Source organism: Anabas testudineus, chromosome 9, assembly GCF_900324465.2.
Source record: "Anabas testudineus chromosome 9, fAnaTes1.2, whole genome shotgun sequence".
Lineage (NCBI taxonomy): Eukaryota > Metazoa > Chordata > Actinopteri > Anabantiformes > Anabantidae > Anabas > Anabas testudineus.
Genome location: NC_046618.1, coordinates 20,686,337 through 20,705,700, shown reverse-complemented (window position 1 = coordinate 20,705,700; position 19,364 = coordinate 20,686,337). Strand labels below are relative to the sequence as shown.

The 19,364-nt window shown below is 40.0% G+C and overlaps 1 protein-coding gene across 1 annotated transcript in view; it reads right to left on the bottom strand.

The window, feature by feature from the left end:
• srrm4 (serine/arginine repetitive matrix 4) overlaps positions 1-19,364 on the bottom strand; it is a 43,749-nt gene that overhangs the window by 9,204 nt on the left and 15,181 nt on the right. The window contains exons 2-6 of the mRNA XM_026343918.1: positions 6,047-6,190; positions 1,207-1,290; positions 990-1,070; positions 876-902; positions 603-653 (exon numbers count right to left, since the gene is read on the bottom strand). Of these exons, the coding sequence (XP_026199703.1) occupies positions 603-653; positions 876-902; positions 990-1,070; positions 1,207-1,290; positions 6,047-6,190 (387 nt within the window). The remainder of the gene's footprint in view (positions 1-602; positions 654-875; positions 903-989; positions 1,071-1,206; positions 1,291-6,046; positions 6,191-19,364) is intronic.

The following is a 19,364-nucleotide window of genomic DNA, read 5'->3' as shown; positions in this document are numbered from 1 at the left end:
TTAAGATGTAACAGTGTTAGGGTTATACCCCCTTTGTTAATAGAGCTAAAAACATACTTTCTCAATCAGCTTCTTATTATGAATAACGAGGTCCTGGAATATACAAAGCGTGTAAAAAAAAGAAGTCGCATCAGAGAAGGTGACAGTATAAAGTAACAGCAAAGGCGTGAAAAGAATAAAGAGAGACGAGGCTTGTAGGGAGCCACGAAGCTGTGCTTTCTGCTGAAGTAAGCAGTGACTGAACCTGCCTCTGTGCTTACAAACAACGGCCCACTCATCCAAACTTGAATTATAAAATGTTGCAAGATCACAGCATGAAATTGGTTTCTCTTACCCTCTTTCACCCCTTTTTTTTCCTCTCTTTGTAGCTCAGGCTTTCAATCTGTTTACCTTTTTGCGTTTATTCGCTCAAGAAAAAAAAAAAAGCTGCACGTTTCTGAATTCACCCATCGCACCTCATTTCAGATGATCATCTCACTTTCTTTCTCAGTTATTGGTGATCTGAGAAGGGTGAATATGCTTACCATGGGGGAGAAAGACAAGCTAGGAGGTGGAAGGGATTTGGAAGGTACATGATTCTGATGCAACAATCACAGACTGACCTTTTCTTGTGCTTGCGCTCATCCTTCCTCTTGTGTTTCAGACTTGAAGAGCTGGTGTAATGAAAGAGAATAGAACCATGAGTGAGGAATATTACTCCTGCACAGAAAGGTTGCATTATTGCTGATAAATAAAATAGAGGGTGTGATAAAGTTTGTTGGTCTTTAAGGTGGAAATGCAGAAATCCTACTGAAAGAAGAAGGTAAATGTAACAGGATATTTTAATAATAGATTAGCAGAGGTCTGCAGAAATCCTGCACTCATCTTATACGCACCTGTGTTTGGACTTCTTGGAGGAATACCTGGAATAGAGGAAAAAGATGATATGGGTCACCTAAAAATAAATGTCATGCCATTCTTACAATATTGTTGTAGTAAGCAAGACGTACCGATGCCGCTTGCTTTTCTTGGAGCTCTTCTTCTTCTTCTTTTTCTTCTTCCTCAGTGGTGACAAGCTGTCGCAAGGCGACCTAATGCAGAAGAACAAATAAACATGAACCCGGAGAGAGCACCAAACATTCTCCTGTGCGCCGCTCACTTTATTTACACGACAAAGGTGTCCAACAGTACACTTCACTGCAGAGCTATCTAATTTTGGGAACTGACCTTTTCCTTTTTCTCTTCCGTTCGGACTTTTTCTTCTTCTTCTTCGCCTTGGGCCGAGGGGAGAGTTTCTCATCAAAGGAAGGGCTGCAGGCACAGACAGAGCAGAGGAGACAATTCAGTAATTATCTCTGGGGCGGAAAGTTGGAAGGTGGAAATATTTGAAGCGCGTTATGGCATATGAATCCTAAAATATGAGCTACTGGAATTTGATTTATGTAATAATTCGGCAAAATCTGAGTGGTAAATAATTATTTGGTGCAGTTACCTCTAGTATTATCTAGTCCTGCACATAGTTCTGTTTCTGCCTCAACAGTGTATTGTGTAGTGTATTGTGCATGTATTTTTTCAGTGTTTCTTTTACTTAGTTTAAGATTTTGGACTCTTGGGTGGACAAGCAAGACTTCAGGTGATAAAATACACAATAGTGTTGCAGCCGTAAACTACTCATGTTTCATCCATAGTTTTTACCATTAAGCACCTAAAATTATCACAACAGTGAGACACTTAAAAAAACTAATGTTTTAGTGAAAGCTATATTTATACATTATTAATTATGTGTCAGAAAAGTGTTGCTTACAATCATTTGTTCTGGTTGATTTCATGCAAAGTGTGAAACTGCTCCTGTAAAAATCTGCAGCGTCTGAAAAATCCATTAATATTTGTGGATTTGGTTTCAACATTTAAATGTTTGCCAGTAAGGAGGACTCCTCATCTCCTCATCTCCTCCAGACTCCTGGAGGAGATGGGGAGTCATTTAATTAAAGATGAACAAACAGTTGGAGATACTTGCTATTCAGAAAACTACAAAGAATGAGCAAAAAAAACATTATTTTTGAAGTTGGTGTGTTTCTCCCCAAATTCTTTGCACACAAATGAACCAAAGAAAATTGGTGGTATGAAACTATAATCCACATGACTCATCACTGGCATCACAGAACTGATCATAAATGCATCCTGATTCCCTCTCACAAAAATCATAAGCAAGATTATGTGTTAGCCAAATGTCCCATATGAGATGATCCCATCACAACAGAATGATGAAATCCTCTCCAGACCGGTATAGAACACAAACAGACTCCAAGCCTGAAGTTGAGGCCGATGACAGCTTGGCTGCAGTCAGGACGGATATCCCATTGTCTGTCACACACTTGATGGTTAACTTCAAAGCAGTTTTGTTGGGAAGTCTTTTCCATTTGGAATCAATCTTCTGTGTTTTTCATGTTTTTGCTCATGAAAGAACCAAGTTGTCTCTTAACACTATTGACCACGTGTTCAATTTATTAAACTATATTAATAAGACAATCAAAGCGTTTTTAATGAACGTCGTGCTTCTTGCAGAAGGTGGTGCGAAACCTTGCACCCCTGCAAACCTCGACTCTTGCAATTCTGCCTTGTGCTACTGCCTTCTCCTGCTAGCTAGTTATTCTTGTCTTCTCCCCGTGCCTCTCTAAATGAGTGAATTCATTCATCATTATAGAGAAAAAAACTTGTCATTTTCCATCTGTGAACCAGCTTGAATATTGTCAGGAGATGCATTTTATTTTCTTTCTGAAAATAAGTGATGTAGAAAAAGGGAGAAAAGTCTTTGAAGAACCACAGGCTCGTCGAATGGGCCTTTCAAGTACAGACTGACTGAAATTCATAAAAAGTAAAGGCAGGAGGGAGCAAGCGACCATGTAGGGTCACACAGAATAAAGAGGATTTGCAAGACGATGCTCTTGAATGCAATTCACTTGGGCAGTCTCGCCTTGGCATTGATAATGAGGAGGAAAATAAAGACTCTGTCCTGCCCTTAAAAAACATAAAAACAAAACAAATAAAGGCTCCTTAGGTCATTTGTGTGAGCAGCTTATTATGACGCAAAGTTACATTTTAGTGCAAGGTGACCTCTAACTGCAGTAATAATTACTGGTGGGAGCAAAAGAGAAAGTTAGGGGGACAGTGCAGAGAAGGGAGGAAGTCGAGGCTGTGACTGACGTGAGAAACTGATGTTCACTTTCCATTTCAAACAGTTGTTTTGTTTTTATCACAACAAAAACACAGTAAGGCTTCCAAAGATTATCTCTTCTGAGCCCTTACATTTCTTAAATGAAGAATACCAACATCTGCCTTCTGACAGGTGATACTGAGTCCTTCAATTTAAACAGAACAGGCAGAATATTTCCTTTATGCGTCTGTCTATTCTCCTCAACCAAAGTCAGTGTGGTGCTGATGCAGGGAGATCTGAATCCAGTGCAATCCACCATGCTTTCCACCATAGGGGTACTATTCTAGGATATGTTCCTATGAGAGAGTAGGGACAAGCAACCGGCAGGATATGATCGTTTAGGTTGGAGATACAGGAGTGATGGAGTGTTTAGATCATTAATTGTGGGGTAGTAAATAATGGAGGAGGAGTAAGCTGCATGAAGACATGAAGTGATTAGTTACTGCACTGACAAGCCTATTTATTCACATACAGTACAGACAGAGAAATATATGACTCCTGAACTGCTTTATGAATCAACAAATGAGGATGTGACTGACGTGTTCCCCCAGTCTATGTCCTTTTTATTCAGCACAGAAGCAGGCTTATGGTCACTAGGAGTAGTTATCTTTTGATTTATCATTTATAATGTCATTAATAACTTTTCAGGAAACATTTATCATCTGTTTACTGTTTCAATGTCGTTGTGCAGTCCACCCAGCTGTCTAGCCAAGTCTCTGAGTTTCTTTTAGTTGATCTTCTATCAAACTTTGAATCATCCTAATCTACTTTTTCCAGTTTATAGAAGCTCTTTTATGAAGAAATGACTCCAATGCTTAACATTGTCCTGATTTAGAAACCGTCCAATCTCTGAAAACACCTGTTGCTGAGGACAAAGAATTAAAGAGCTTGAGTTGAGGTTTATGCAAGTGTCATTTTTGCTTGAGTCTCTAAAACAAAAGCACGCGCTTGTTGTTATTGGGATGTTAATAAGTAAAAGAATGCATTAACTACAGGATTCGGCTCAATATCCTCTGCAAGCTCTTGAAAAGCATGAGAGAGCCTGTCATGTTGAACCTGTGTATGTCAGTGTTGACACTACAATGAATGTGCTTTGAAATGTGGTCTTTAAAATTTGAATTTCCTCCATATCAGTGTCAAAATGGGTAAATCTACAACACTGTGAATAAAACCAAAGGTTAAAGAACTCCTTCTCTGAATAACATTATCATTATCTAGATATTTCAATAGCACAAAATTAGGTTTTGCTAAGCTTGGGCAGAAAACATGAAAGTACCAAGAAATAGGAGCTGCATTAGACAGACCTTGAATCACTTCAGAGCTCACTGGAGGGTAATCCTTTGCTATTTATACATCTAATTCTAGGAAATGTACATTTATGTTAATCAAACAGCAGGTCGTGCACACAGGTGAGCACGATCAGAACTGATCCAGACAGTGATAAACCGCACTCCTCCTTGATATATGCGACCACAGAGCTCTTGAGACTATATGCTTGCTTCATTGGATGCAGAAGACTGTCTTGGTATAATAAATGGCCCTTCTTGGTGTAGTCGGCAGTTTGGGAGCATTAGGAACTGAAATGCATTAGGGCTGATTAGACAGACCAAGCCCAAGTACCCTCTCCTGGTAATGAGAACACTTTGTCACTCATTAACACCTCTACCATTCTGGCCTTGTAGAAAGAGAGCACAAGGCAAGCATTTGCATTTTTTCCTGCCAGCAGAAATGGTTTCTTTTGATGAGGTGGAGAGAATGAGAGAGCAGTCAATTGCCAGCTACACCGAGAATGGTGATTGTGCGAAACAATAGTGTATGAAAAAAGGGATTTGGGGACATCTGATGAGACTATGCTTGATGCTGAATGCAGCCTATGTTCCTCAAGAGCATGCTCGATGGCTCCATTTCTACTGAACCAGGTTTGGCAACAACTACTTTATAAAACACACTCACAGCAGATGACATGCAGCACTAATTCTAGGGTGAATTTAGTGTCAGTGCCTTGTAGTTTTGTGGTATAATTAACATTGGACTCTGCTAATTGGGGCCCCTGCTAGCCAATTAGCAAGATAGCAATCCAAAAAATAAATTACAGTAGTTGTGATTGAGACAAATAATTCGCAAATGAACTTATTTCATTGGCCAAGTTCTTCTAAAAGAACATTAAAAAACACTTTTCACGTGTCTCTTTCCTTTCCTGCCTTCTATCAATGTGTTTTAATACCAGTGGATTTCAGTGGGAGATGTGTGAAGCTTCCAAATAGCCTCAGTAACTCTAAGCTGAATGAACAGTAGCGGCTGTGTCTTCATATTCTCCACTCATCTCTGCTGAGCTTATGGTAAGAGAGATGTTGATAAACCGGTGCCTGGTGGTGGCGGCACAAAAGCAAACAATTTCTTCAAAGTAATTCTATCAGTGAATGGAGCATATTTATACTAATAATATTTTAATCCTGTCTGCCATTTATAGGCTACTAACATATATTGCAAGACACATATTGAGGGAAAAAGTAGATCACACAGCGATGTATAAGTCATACATCCAAGGACTCATTGCCAGCAGACAGTCTTTGGTGATAACTAAACTAGCAACTACTGTATATACTGTAAAAATAAAGGTATATAACAACAGGTTTATTAAAATAAGTAAAGCAGTATTGTGCTCTGAGATGCTGGGGACGTATCTGATGAAGTTGCACCAGAGCTGGTGCTGTGGTTTTGTCCACATCCATGAGACTCACTGGTACCTGACTCTCCAACGCCTCAAACGATTTCTTGACTCCCTCCTCACAATGATTCGTTTGACTTCAAGGCAATGCTGCTTAGCTGCTTATAACAATAAGGCTAACTCACCTCCTGACCCTGCGATGACTGTGGCGTTTGCGTCCTTTTGTTTTTATGCAGCCATTCCTGTCGGCAGCAGCGTCCACCCTGCTCTCTGCTGCTGCTGCTTTCCCCTCATCAGTCTTGAGCGGCTGGCAGGCGGCTGTTTCTGAACTATGGGGAAGGAAGAAGAAAAAAGAAGAATTCAGATTTGCTCTTGAGCCTTCTCATGAGAACTTTTCCAAGTGATTTTTCAAGTTGTCCACACAGTTAATGCCCCCATCATACAACAGCGAGGAGGGATTTAACATGCTTGGCCAGCCTTATTCCCTCTGCTCTGCTGGGTATGTATTTTATTCCCGTCCATTTCTCCCTGCCAGCCATTCTCCTTAAAAATTGGAGGTCAGCCATTTGCCACTCAAATCGAGGTGTCAATTGAAATGTAGTTATTTACATGCTTCACTTGGCCTGACATTTTGGGAGATGGCGTTTTCTATCTCTTGCTGTGCAGATGTGGACTCGAAAGATGCATAGTTATAAGAAAGCATCTTTCTATAACACATATTAATACAGGCACAGAAGCAGAATCGATAAAAACTAGAAGTTGCATACACTTAGCAGCACGCTGAAAGATATTTTCTGCAGTTTTAAATTTAAAGCAAGTAATTTTTGGCTTCCAAATAATAAGTCAGGTGTTTGCTAATTAGACCGTTTCCTCCTGAACCTCCCAAAAATCTCCATCTATAGAAAAATGTGGCTCCAGAACGAATGACTAAATAAACTGAATGATTAGATGTGAGCGCACAGTTCTAGCCCTGCTTATTATCCTCTGTTTTAGTCATGGGAGATTTGAGCATAATTACACATTCTCCTCTTCTTCGAGTGGCTCCCGTCTGATTGTAATGAGAAGATAATCAGAGCCAGAGATTAGGCCGTCAACGCGGCCTCCTCCTCTTCCCCCAGCGACGAGCAGGCAGGAGCCGTCGCTTTCTATCTTCCTCACCTTCATTTTCCTCTGCTTCTCTGCATAAGGGGAAGTGCCCCTGGCAGGGAACTAATAATGTAAAGCAGCAGACAGGGTGCTCCAACATGACCGTGTGTTTGAAAGGTGATAGAGGAGATAAAGGCAGCTACCGAAAGATGATTAGTGTGATCAAGGAGGCTGATGGGAGAGGAACCTCTGAATATCTGGGTTGTTTGTCTAATCTGCTGCTCATGTTGTTGGCGATGCAAATAAAAATCAGCTTGACTTGTTTTCTGAATCGCTGCATGATGTGCTGAACATGATGAGAACTGTATTCTGTTATTCTGTTGGTTGGGGGTAAATGTGTAGTTTGCTATGTGTCTTTACATCTTCAACTATGGCAACGTCAAAATAAACAAACACTACATCATTTAGTCTGGTCAAAAGAATTCAGTTCTCATTCAGTCTGCATCCACCAGCACCAACTCCCTTCTCCTCCTCTTGTACGGTACTAGCATTTAGATATATGTGAATGTGAATGTTTCTTTTCCCCATGTGGAAATGTGGTACATCTGAGGCTTGTACATATGGAACAAAACAAATAAAACAAAACATTGGACAATTAACTTGAACAGGAGAGAAATATTGGAACCACTGGATACCATAAAAATTTTCGGACACTGTATTTGATTATTTCCCATCCATTTTTTTAAATAATAGAAATCCAATTTAAAGATTTGGGAATTTACACAGTAGGAAAACTACAGTAAGGACTTTATCTAGTTTCCCATCGAACTTCCTCGCTGTAATGGTAATTTATCTTGGCTTAACTGTACAGACAGGTCTGCACAGTGTGACAAAAGATATTGATGTTTGAGTCAGCGATAATACAAGTGCCTTGCTTCCTTCAAAGATCTGAGTAATATATAGAATTGACTTGACACAGGAGAATAAAAGGCTAAAACATTTGTACTGCTGAATGTTCCACTCTTTGTCTTTGAATAAAGCTGGAGTGGAAAGTGGCCCGAAGCTCTTTTTACTGGCCCCGCTCTGCTTCTTTGTTATTTTCCGTCACTCTAAGAGGCACGGTTGATGAGTTCTAAATGAAATCGATTTTGCTATCATGGATGCACATTCCCCTGATCTGGCCTTGCAATTTATGGCTGTAACTTTCCCGGCTATAAGCACCTGGATTTATGGTGGGCTATTTGTACCTGTCAAACAACACTCCTCGCTCCTTCACACACACATACACGCATATACACTCCTACTCTCAAGCATGGAGAATCCTTCTGTAGCCGTAACTCATAGCCAGGCAGCAGCTGAAGGTATTTAAAGGGACAAGTCAAAACACTAAGCTGGCAAAGAGTTTTAAATGAATGCAAACACAGAGAGGATTAAGTGAGGGCACATGATGACGAAGAATTACCTGGACACTAATCCTGCAAAATCCTGACTGGATTTGTTTACTACAAAACAGGTAAACTGGAGTCAAGGGCTGGGATCATCTTCATTACAGTCCCTACTGAAATACGGTGTAATGGAAACCAACTCTGTCTGTGTTCAGAAACCTTGCAGATGCAGGCAGCAGCCATCTTTTTCTCCTTTTGACCTCTTTCTCTCATTGTGTGTCACTCCCTTCATGTATGCATTTGCTCAGCTCCTTTGGCGATGACTAATGCTGTCACTGGAGGCTGAGAGGAGTGACCATGCTGTGACAAGCTCTTGTTTCTGTCTTTGTCACAGAGGGACCGTCTCATTCCTCTTAATGTGGGGGCTCTTCCGTTCTGGCATACACCGCTGCTGCTCTCCATCACGTGGATGGCAACAAATACTGACATATGGTGCACGAAAACATGTTGTAAATAGAAAGACAGTGGAGAAAGACAGGGTGAGAATGTGATTATCACCTCAGAGTTTCCAAATTCGGAAGGAAAGATGCTACGGAGTCTGAGTGTGTGTGTCAACACCAACCCCTACAAAACAAATGTATGCACTGCTACATACATCTATAAGAAAATCTGATTTCTTATCATACTGGGGAGGTCAGGTTTGAGGCCTCAGGGCATATAGATTATATGTACAGGCTGTAAATGCAACATTATTATGTTTGAGACTAGAACATTTGCTGGAAGGATCATTTTGGTGATCCTAATAAAATACCCATTGCAACAATAAATTCATTCTACTCTCCCGATATACCCTATTCATTTATGCAGCTATTAAAAAGACATCAGTAAGCCACACAGTCAAACTGGGTGATTTGTTCGTTCATTAAAATGGACACGAGCACAGTGGTTTATTTTGGACCGATCCCAAATATACCTTCCTGGTGCTTCCTGGTGTAAATATTCATTAGCACATATAACCTGCAGCTGAAAATAGCCCCCTCAAAAATACATTAGTTGTTCCTGTTTAAAGACTGTTTGCTAAACACTACAGTGTCCTACTGTTTTAAGAAAGTACAAAGGCCCCACACAAAAAAACATACATTTACATTACTGCTTTATATTCCACAAATCAATACATTATTTAATTTGCATTAGCTTGCCGATATTAAAATGTTAAAATCTCAAAACATTATAATGTTTTATCTGAAAAATAGCAAATTAGAGCTTCAACATTTAGTTGATTTGATTGGTCAACTGAAAATGTTTAACTGCTGAAGTTGTTTATCACAACACAAATGCCAAGCATCCTTGGTTTTAGCTTCTTGGATGATTTGATGCTTGTTTACAGTATGCGACAGTAGACTGAATATATTTGGATGCTGATGTTGAGTAGACAAAACAAGCACAATGAAAACAGGCTTCAATAAAAGGAGATTTTTCACGGCTTTCTTACTCTTTGTTGACCAGTTGATTTTCGTACATGCATATGCATGACTGCAGACATGAACAAGTTTATTTGGTCACAAAAAACATAATTAAGAGGAGGGAAAAAGGATTCATTTCGTGTCTATCTTACCATCTGCTTGTTTGTTGAACCTCTAGCTCTGTGCTAAGATAGTCATAAAACATCATCTACTGCCAGAGACACAGGAGGATCATCATAGTTTGTGTACAGTTTCATTGTCCACACCCCATTTACAATGTAAAATTGAGATAAACTGCTAGAATATCTGCCAGGAGCTGATCACTAATCTGCCAGCTGCTCTGCACAACACCGGCTCCCCTTCAGCCGACGCAGACTCACAACATCAGCTGATATCGTACAGGTGTGCACGAAGCATGCAGGAAGCCATTAAACTAACCGGTTGAAACGGCGCTACACAGCTTCAATGTTTGCATTAAAATTGTGTCAAAATCACACCGGTGATTAACACAGATTACATTCTCAGCTGTCCCAATTACATTCTGCAAAATATGTTTTCACCTGCACTGTGTTTTTTCAAATCAAGTGTTTACTTGAAGAAAACAGCTTGACAGCTTGCTTCGGCAGGCCTTCTGGGGCAGTAGAGGATGCGCAGCGTTGGATGAGTTTAGAGGATCTATGGGGACTCAGAACACACAGTACTCAAATGCAACCACTTCTTTCTAGCCCTTAAGTGTAGATGCTCCACTGAGATAGTACAAGATAGAGTTAATACACACTCAGGGGGCATTTATGCATTTTATATTCTATAATTTCATCTGTTCCTAAAAGCAGAAACAGACAAATCCACTTCCCTCCCGGCATTTAGCTTGATTTATTTTCTTTAATTATACATGTGTGCACCTCAAGTGTACACTGGATCATGCACACACTCTCAAATTTGTTAAAATGTATTCTTAATTTAAAGCTTTTAATATATCCTTTATTGAACAGCCTCATGTTTCCTAAACTTCCCTGTTAGACATCCTTAAAGAAACTTTAATATTTTGGACATTTTGGACACAGTTATTTTTAGTTTTAAGTTTATTGACATGATCAGTACCACTCTTATGTAAATATGAAACTACTGCCAGCAGCCTGTTAGCCTAGCTTAGCATGAAGTTTTTATATAACTCACTGCAAGATGTTGGTTTGCTTTTTGTAATGTTCAAGCCAGATATAATATATAATGTGCTTAATAGTGAGCTTTAGAGGGGCTGGATTGGTGGATTTAGCTTTTACCTTACACAATTCCCATTTTAATGTTTAGTATAAAACCTTTTGTAATGTTAAGATATCAGAATATCATCTTAAAATTACTAGTTCCAGCATTCAAACATCCATACTGCTTGATTCTCTGTCTTTTTGGTTTCCATGCCGTCCTTACAGATGCTCCATCCTGCTGAGTGCCAAGAAGACTCACACCTAATAGAGCAAGTGAATAACAAACTGTGGCAAATGAGAAAAATCAATACAGCTAACCCTAAAGCAACAACAGGAAAACAACATCAGGGGGTCGATGGATGAAATGCCAGTTTGAGAAGTCCTAACAAGAGCATGGTGAATTTAAGGCAAAACAAACTTAACATTCAGTATTTTCTTTCTTCTTCTTTTCTGAAGATATGGCTTCAGTCAGATACATGACGTCAAACACTATAAAACAGTCATTTTGAAGTCCAGCTTCTTTCATGTTAGTTTAATGTTGACTTTAACTGCAGAACCTTTGAAAGAGAGTTGACTTTTATATAAAGAAAAAAAGATTTCCTCAGAGTGTCATTACCCTGTACAGTGGAGTGGCCCTGACTCTAACAATCCAAACAACCTGATTATTCAAAGTGGAAGGTTGCCAAATTGTCCAAATTAGCACTTAAGGAGTTCTGTTCTTGTAAACATGTCAAGCCTATCGGAGCTGATAATGGAGAACGAGCCAGGACTTGCATGACCTTCATCCTCTCAGGAATCAGGGGGAATTTGTGCAAGTGACAGGAAAGTGTGCAGAACGGAGATGCTTTTCTTTTCCTCCCCACTTTCTGCAGATGATTTAAGAGTTCCCCAATCACTTGTTAGGTTCTGTGAGGCTAATAAACTTTTCAATTTTCCTGTCAAAGCGACCAGGAGCAATTGATTATCATGATTATAGGAGTGATGATAGTTGAGATAATTACCAGGGAAAGAGATGATCTACTACCACAATTAAAACCCAAACAGGGTGGTCTCGTGACACTTTGCTTTATTTTACACAGCATATATATATATTCAATTTTCAGACTTAAGTCGAGAATGACTTTATGGCTGGCCAAAGGACGCAAGTAAGCAATTAACCCCCACATCAAATGAATCAAACACATCCCTCACAGGATCAACTAAAAACCTGTTCAAACTTTTAAAGTGGATACTTCTACATCAAGTATTAGCAATTAAATGTTAATAGATTTTGAGACTTCAGACCAACACAAACACAGGCTCACTACCAAGCCGCCTAAATCAATTAAACACAAGCAAAAGATCCAACCACTTGATCATTAAATCTGACTTTAACTCTTGCAAAATGTCAGATTGATGAAATGGCATTTGGAAATTTAGGAAGGACTCAAACTGAAATGAGGTGGCATTTTTAACCTGCGATATAAAACTGTAAAACACTTGCCGCTGAAATGAAGCCAGCTTGCATCACTGGTTTTGTGGAAAGTGATCGGGGGGTTCTCATGTCCCCTGGAACAACTCTGTTCATCTCAAAGTGCTGTTTCTGTTCTTATGGGTAAGAAGATATCCTCATTGTGTGCAGATGGGTAATAGATATTTGGTGACACCCCTCCTGCTAGTATAAATTGCAAGGATGGATACAAATCCTTCTGGGCAGCTTATATCCGTCCCAAATTGTCCGCCGCTCCTTCCTTACAAAGCATGATGGGAAAGCAGAATGACAGAAATGAACATCAAAGATTTAATGGCTGTTCAGCCGTAGTTAGGAGGTATGAGTAGCTCTAGGCTATTTCCATTCTTTGCAACTTTGATCCAAACGTAACGTCCAATCTCAGCATAAAGCTTTGACAGTACATTAGGCTGTAATTACGTAATGATGAATAAGGTTTCTGTTTTTTTGTTTTAATTTCAAGGTTCATCATTTATCTGTATTGGAGTCTTTCAACAATTATCACTCAGAGCTTGATGCACTGTATCAAATATGGTGGAAATAAGCTACTGTACCATAAACAGATTCACCCAAATGCTGTATAACTGTGAGATATCAGTACTTCAGTATATATTGAATATATATACACTACACTTTCTTACAGAGAACAGAAATACACTTTTTAACTGGCGCAATTGCTATCGGCAGATCACCAATACCATCCCTATACCCTTCTAGCAGGCGAGTATGTTGCTAGCCATTGTGTCTTTAAAGAGGAGTGAGGTTGGTTTATTCAATTATTGTGTCCTGATGATAAAATGGGAACAACATAATGCTTTGATTAATTTACTTATCACGGGGAGCACAAAGAGTAATTACAAGAAAATCCACAACTTGGTGAACCACACATCAGTCAGATTCAAGCAGTCTCCACTGGACGGCAAACACTTTCCAAAGGAACAAATGAGTTGATTGGCTAAGACCGCTGCCTCTGGCCAAGGAAGGGTTTACTCAGGAACTGTAACTCCAAGCTAACGTTACTCGGGGTGATTAGACTGCTTTGAACATGTCAGAAACCTTAATAGCAACTGTGGGAACAATGTCAGGCTGTGCAGGACCTGTGTGAATTTATTTGCCTAAAGTGGTCATTAAAGCTCCAGGCATTCTTGACAACCGGTCGCTTCAAACCAGCAGTCAAGCTCTTTGAATGTGAGGCCGTGATCAAATGTCACAGCATAATAACACAGGAGCAAACCTATGACCTCCAATCACATCAAACCACACAAAGAAGTACTCAAAATGCTAATGTCCCAAGAGCAACAGTTACATAAAACTGAACTGATGATGCAGTTACATCAGAACAGAATTTTGCTTTCATAACATGTTAAAGGCCTTACTGATTATATACTGAGTTATAATGAGGTTAATTTGGTTAGCAGAGATCAGGCAAGATCTCCCTTCCAAACCAAATTCACCTGCTCCTTGACAGAGACTAGTGGACCTAATGAGTGTTAATAAATCATTAAAATAGCCTATACAGCCTATATATTTCTGTTTACTTTAACTTAATATTTTTTCTAGATTTTCTTATGTTTTAATAATTCTAAGAATAGTTAAGAACGTCTACTATTTCATGTACTACTCCTGGTGCAGAACTAATAATTTATAGTATAAGAAAAAGTGATGATAAGCAGAAAATAATATCTGTGAAATCAGACAACTCTGTGCCCAATTGCTTTTACTACCAAGCTAACTCTTTACTACCAAACTAAACTCGGAACATCTCATTAAAATTAAAATATCTCAAGATGTTCCTCTCCAGAGTTATGTAAATGAGAACTGTAACACCGACTGGAGGATGAACCCTTTTGCAAAATAAATTCATTTTTGTAGCCAGTGAATCACAGCCTAAAGGCTTCATTTGACTTGGGTAAACCTACTGGATTTCATTGGCAGCTCTCTCTATTTGCCTTCTCTCTGTAGAGCTAAAATCAAATCAAATCAAATCACAGTGCTAGTGCTCGGATTCACAAGAGCTGTTAGCGCCGTGGTTCATTATAAGACCCACTACAGGCTGAGGGGGATGTTGAGGAATGTTAACATTTGAATAACATCTTCTTAAGACAAACTGCTGCTGATGCACAGAGTGTGATTTGTGGTGACAATTTCTTGTTGGACGGTAACATGTCAAATACGGTCACATGTACGTGTCAACGCTGTCCGCAGGGTAATATTTTCTACAGTAAGCTCATGTCAGAGTCCGGGCAGCAGCACGCCCATAAGAATTGGACATTGAAGCCTGCAGCTCTGTAAAATATGGCACCATTCCTTTTAGCTGCCACTTTATATATATTCTTCTGTGGCCTGAGAAGAAGATTTTTTTTTAAAGTTAATTCCAGTAAAAAGCACACAGCCAAAACCAACAGCAAAGGTTTGGTTCCAATAGGAGAACAAAGAGATTTTCACAGAAGCGTAAAGATGCAACCCAGAAAACAGTAGCATGCACAGCAAAGCTTGCATGACTGTTAATTAGTGAAACCTCACATGAATGCCAACACTGTGATGCTGCCATCGTCATCATCATCACTGTGATTATTCTCTTTGTGGCCAAAATCAAACAAGCTGTTTCAGAAGCATTTAGAAGAATACCTCTGGCGTCACATGGTCTTATTAGCCCAGACTGTTAACATCTAAAGTGGTGGTAGTTCTCCTCTTTCACGCATCATAAAGCTTACGTGCACATAAATTACTTGCTTTCAAATCGAGTTAGAAGTGATTAGAGGGTTCTTTGTGTGAAGGCAAAGGGGTAGAAGCAGGCATAGTTGGGTTTAATTAGCAGCTTGCGAGGCACACTTCCTCATTGCACTTCTTCCTGTGTGAAGATTACTCAAGAGCCTTCTGCAGATGCTAATGTATGTGGAGTGCACCGAGCAGTAATCATTGCGCACTCTGTGTTTAATTAGCAGAACTATGACACAAGAAATGAACAATACATCAGGAGGAAGCTGGATGATTGGCAGAAGGTTTTCCTGCAGAGTTTGACCAAAGAAGACAAAGACTCAGGCCTTTGAAGAGAATTTGGATTGGTGTAATGGGCTTGCAAATCTGTGCTGTGAAAGCTGACTTATTTTTCCCCAGCAAAGTCTAATTTGCTCACTCAAACGGCAGCTGACAGATGGGGGCATGATTGGACATTTTGCTTGCTCCATTTCAGATGTGAATTTTGGACTTTTGGAAAATAAACTAAACAAGCATTTTCAACTTGTGCAGCACACCTCTCCCTATTAATAGAGAGAACAGATAGAACATAGAACTGCCATCTAGCTGAAACATAATCAGCCAATTAAACAAGTAATTTTTATCAGCGACTGCAAAGAAGACCGTAAAGATTTCTTTCCCATGAAACGTAAGCTAATTTAAAATGTGCTTTGACAGGCCAGTCATTGCTCTGCGCTTGGAGGACCTACTGAACTGCCTTCTCCCACTACTGTCTCCAATTATCCACCATCACGTTTCCTTGTAGTTGCTCTGAGGGAATATTTCACAGAATTAACTTAAGGGTTTCTCAACACACCTGTTTGGGTTTACAGACCTAAATGGCCAAACAGATTGGAACCTACACTTTGCTATTTCAATCTCCCCCCTCTATCTTAATGAGCTGCAAGAGTTCCACACTAATTTGTGTCAGTAAACATATCACGTTTGCAGCCAGCCATGACAGGCAGAATGAAACTCAATGGGCCAGTCGACACTTTGTGTGGGAGAAGGAGCGGGGGAAAATCCTGACAAGATCTAGATATATGCTGGTAATTAGAGAACGGATTCAGAATGAACCACCATGTTCAATTACTTTAGATTTTCAAGCCCCCTTTCCTTTCCTTTCCTCATCCTCAGCTGTGATGCCCCTTTACAATGCAAAATAACCATGTGAATTATTCACAAAGCTCTGCTCGTGAACACGTTTGACAAGATTTGTTCCCTCGTGAGATAATCAATGGCATGGGAAGAGAAAATTGACCAGGACTTCTCCTATTTTCTCTCAGTTGGACTGAGCAGCATGAAATCTTCTATGTGGAGGTATAAGGTTTACAAATGATGTTACAAATAACACATGGATTACTGGAAAACCATTTTTAGTTGATAACGGGACTGAGCTGCTTGCTCACAACAGAGAAATACAAACATTTTTAAACCAAGGCACTTGCTCATAAATGGTATTTTTTTTATAGTAGACAAGCTGCAGAAAAGATAAGACAGAAATAGAATCATAAACCGTGATTAACCTGACACCTGTTCTTTTTCCCCCTCACCTGTGCTCATTACAGTTCTCGCGCTGTGCACTCTGTCTTATCATGCTGGTTTTGGCGCGGACACATGAACAGGTGAACTTTCCTCCTGTTTTCATCATTGCGCCATTTTTGCCACCCACCAGGTGTGCTGCACAGGCAGATGGTAGATGCAGCATCCAACAGTTCCAGCTCCAGCTCCACCATTTTGGATGCTATAAATGCTTCTCAATGGATGGCATCACATCCAATCTCCAGCCAACTACCTCACCACTTTCCTCATGAGCGCGCATTAGAACCGCAGGCTTGTTTGCCTTAGTTTCTGTGCTACTTCAACCTTCTGTCTCTGTCTGTTTGAATGTTGTCCAAGAACTTGAGTCTTGGTTTCTCAAGTAAAGCTCTACAGTCCTGTAACACAGACTGTCTGTGGAGTATCAAAGTCAGAACCTCCTCCCACGTCCACTGCTGCATTCTGTAGGCTGTTACACGGGCCATGGTTGTCATATCTGCAGTGTAATCTCTCCTTCTCCATGTCTTTCTACTTTTTTTCATTTTTGCTCAGCTGCATTCTTCTCATTGTCTCTACCTCTATAGTTTATCTCCGCAGATATCTCTCTCCACTGTCCTTAGAAAAACAATTTTAGACACTGTCTGTCAGCAATCTCACAGCACTCCTTGCATCATCTCCACCACTTTCTAGCATCCCACAATGTGCGCTACTCTGCTGAGAATGATCCTCACTTCTGCTGCTGACAGGGATTTGTGGAACAAGTAATACCACGCTGCTCACTCTCCATGACTGCACATGTATGTATGTGGATATATCTGTGTGCAGCACTACATCAATTATGGCCTTCAGAGAGCATTATTTCACATGTTCAATCTAGCATTCCCATCTAAAATAATTATCTTAAAAATGATGCAGAGTATGTAGAATGTGATGACTACAGAGAGCAATCAAGACCCCTGATGGCGTCCTCCTCTCCCACTTGATGCTAATCAGTGTGGGTGCTGCTGGCTGTCTGGTAGTCTTGATCTGATTTTTGAGACAGAAATACCATTATACTGTAAAAGATAAGCATAGCTGCCGACACAATGTACCATAATCAGAGGAGGCACGGTGGTCCATAATTTTATGCAAGTATCGTCTCATCCTGACTACACCCCCAGGAAAAAGTGAGCATGAAAAAACCCTCCTTACCAGCTACACTGATGGTTCAACTTGCAGTTTCCCTGGTTCCTGGCCACACATTGAGGTACAGTATCTCTGGACAAGACACTTGGTGCTTTAAAAGGAGGGGGGAGCCTGTTCACAAGAATTTTCCCAAAGGGATTAATAAAGTTTCAATATAACTCTAATTAGAGAACAGATGTATTTAATTTATTATTGTTTCACTGTATAACAATAACACCCTATTGCTCAGTTGTGCACAGTAAATTGAACATGTTTAGGGTGCTGATATCAGCTGAGCTCTTGCAGGTTGTGATGAACGCTCATTATTTGCAACCCTGTTGGCCCATTCGCGATTATTCCACCTTTTATAACATTCATAGGTGCAGGTTTTTCCTTCTTAAAGCTGTGCTGGCAGAGCTAGATGCCAGATGGAAACTTTACTATCTGTCTGGCCTCTAAGTTAATTGGGAGATTTGTGTTGTAGCCCAACATCATGATTCAGGTTGGTGTGACCTGGTTTTCATAAGCATATCTCAGTGCAAGTTTTTTCATGATTGACACTACACATCTGAAATTCATTTATTTGCAATCATTCCTGCACACACTTATTCATAAAGAAATAGATCTCTATGTCACCGTAAACCCAAACAAATGCAACGGAGGACTTCTAATCTGCTCCTGGTGCTGGCTGGAGGTGACCTCAATCCATGTTGGTTCACATAATTATTTCCCTACAGGGGGAATCACTGATCAATGAGTGAGTGACCTTCCCCCTCCGCATGCACCTTCTTCAAAGTCGGATAATAAATTGGTTCATCTCACCTCCCCCTATCGTCTGTGTTATTTAGAGGGCTATCCAAGGGAGTCCATTACCTCTTTATGGAAAGGAGGTTCATTCAATTTGTTGGCAAACCCAATAAGGAGTTCTGTATGGACGGATGGTGAGGGGGCTCAAGGGCAAGTGAATTATTCCATTATCTTTAGTGTGCGGGAAGGCAAAAGCCGTCAAGGTCCTGAGGGGATTTATTTGGACATGTAACCTCTCTTCCTCAGGAGGAAACACTGAGATTAAATAAAAAGTGACAATTACTGTAGGTGCCCTTGCCTATTCATTGTGGTTTTAAGGATGTATTAATCTTTTAGTACAATTGTAACGGTTGAAAAAAAGTGAACTCATCAGAGCTGCATTAGATTTTATGTAATTAATTTTCATGCTTTTAAAAAAATTACTTAAATCCTTGCATCTGTAATGGATACTACACATCTAGTATCATGTTTTTCCAGTCATGTAACCACATTACAGCCCCATCCAGATATTCTCCTAATTCCAGGTTAGAGGCTAATGCGCCGAACAGAAAACTGTAATGACATTTAATTAAAAAGCATCACAGCCCCATGGATTGAAATTATTGGCTTAATTAAGGAGTCTTCTTAAATTT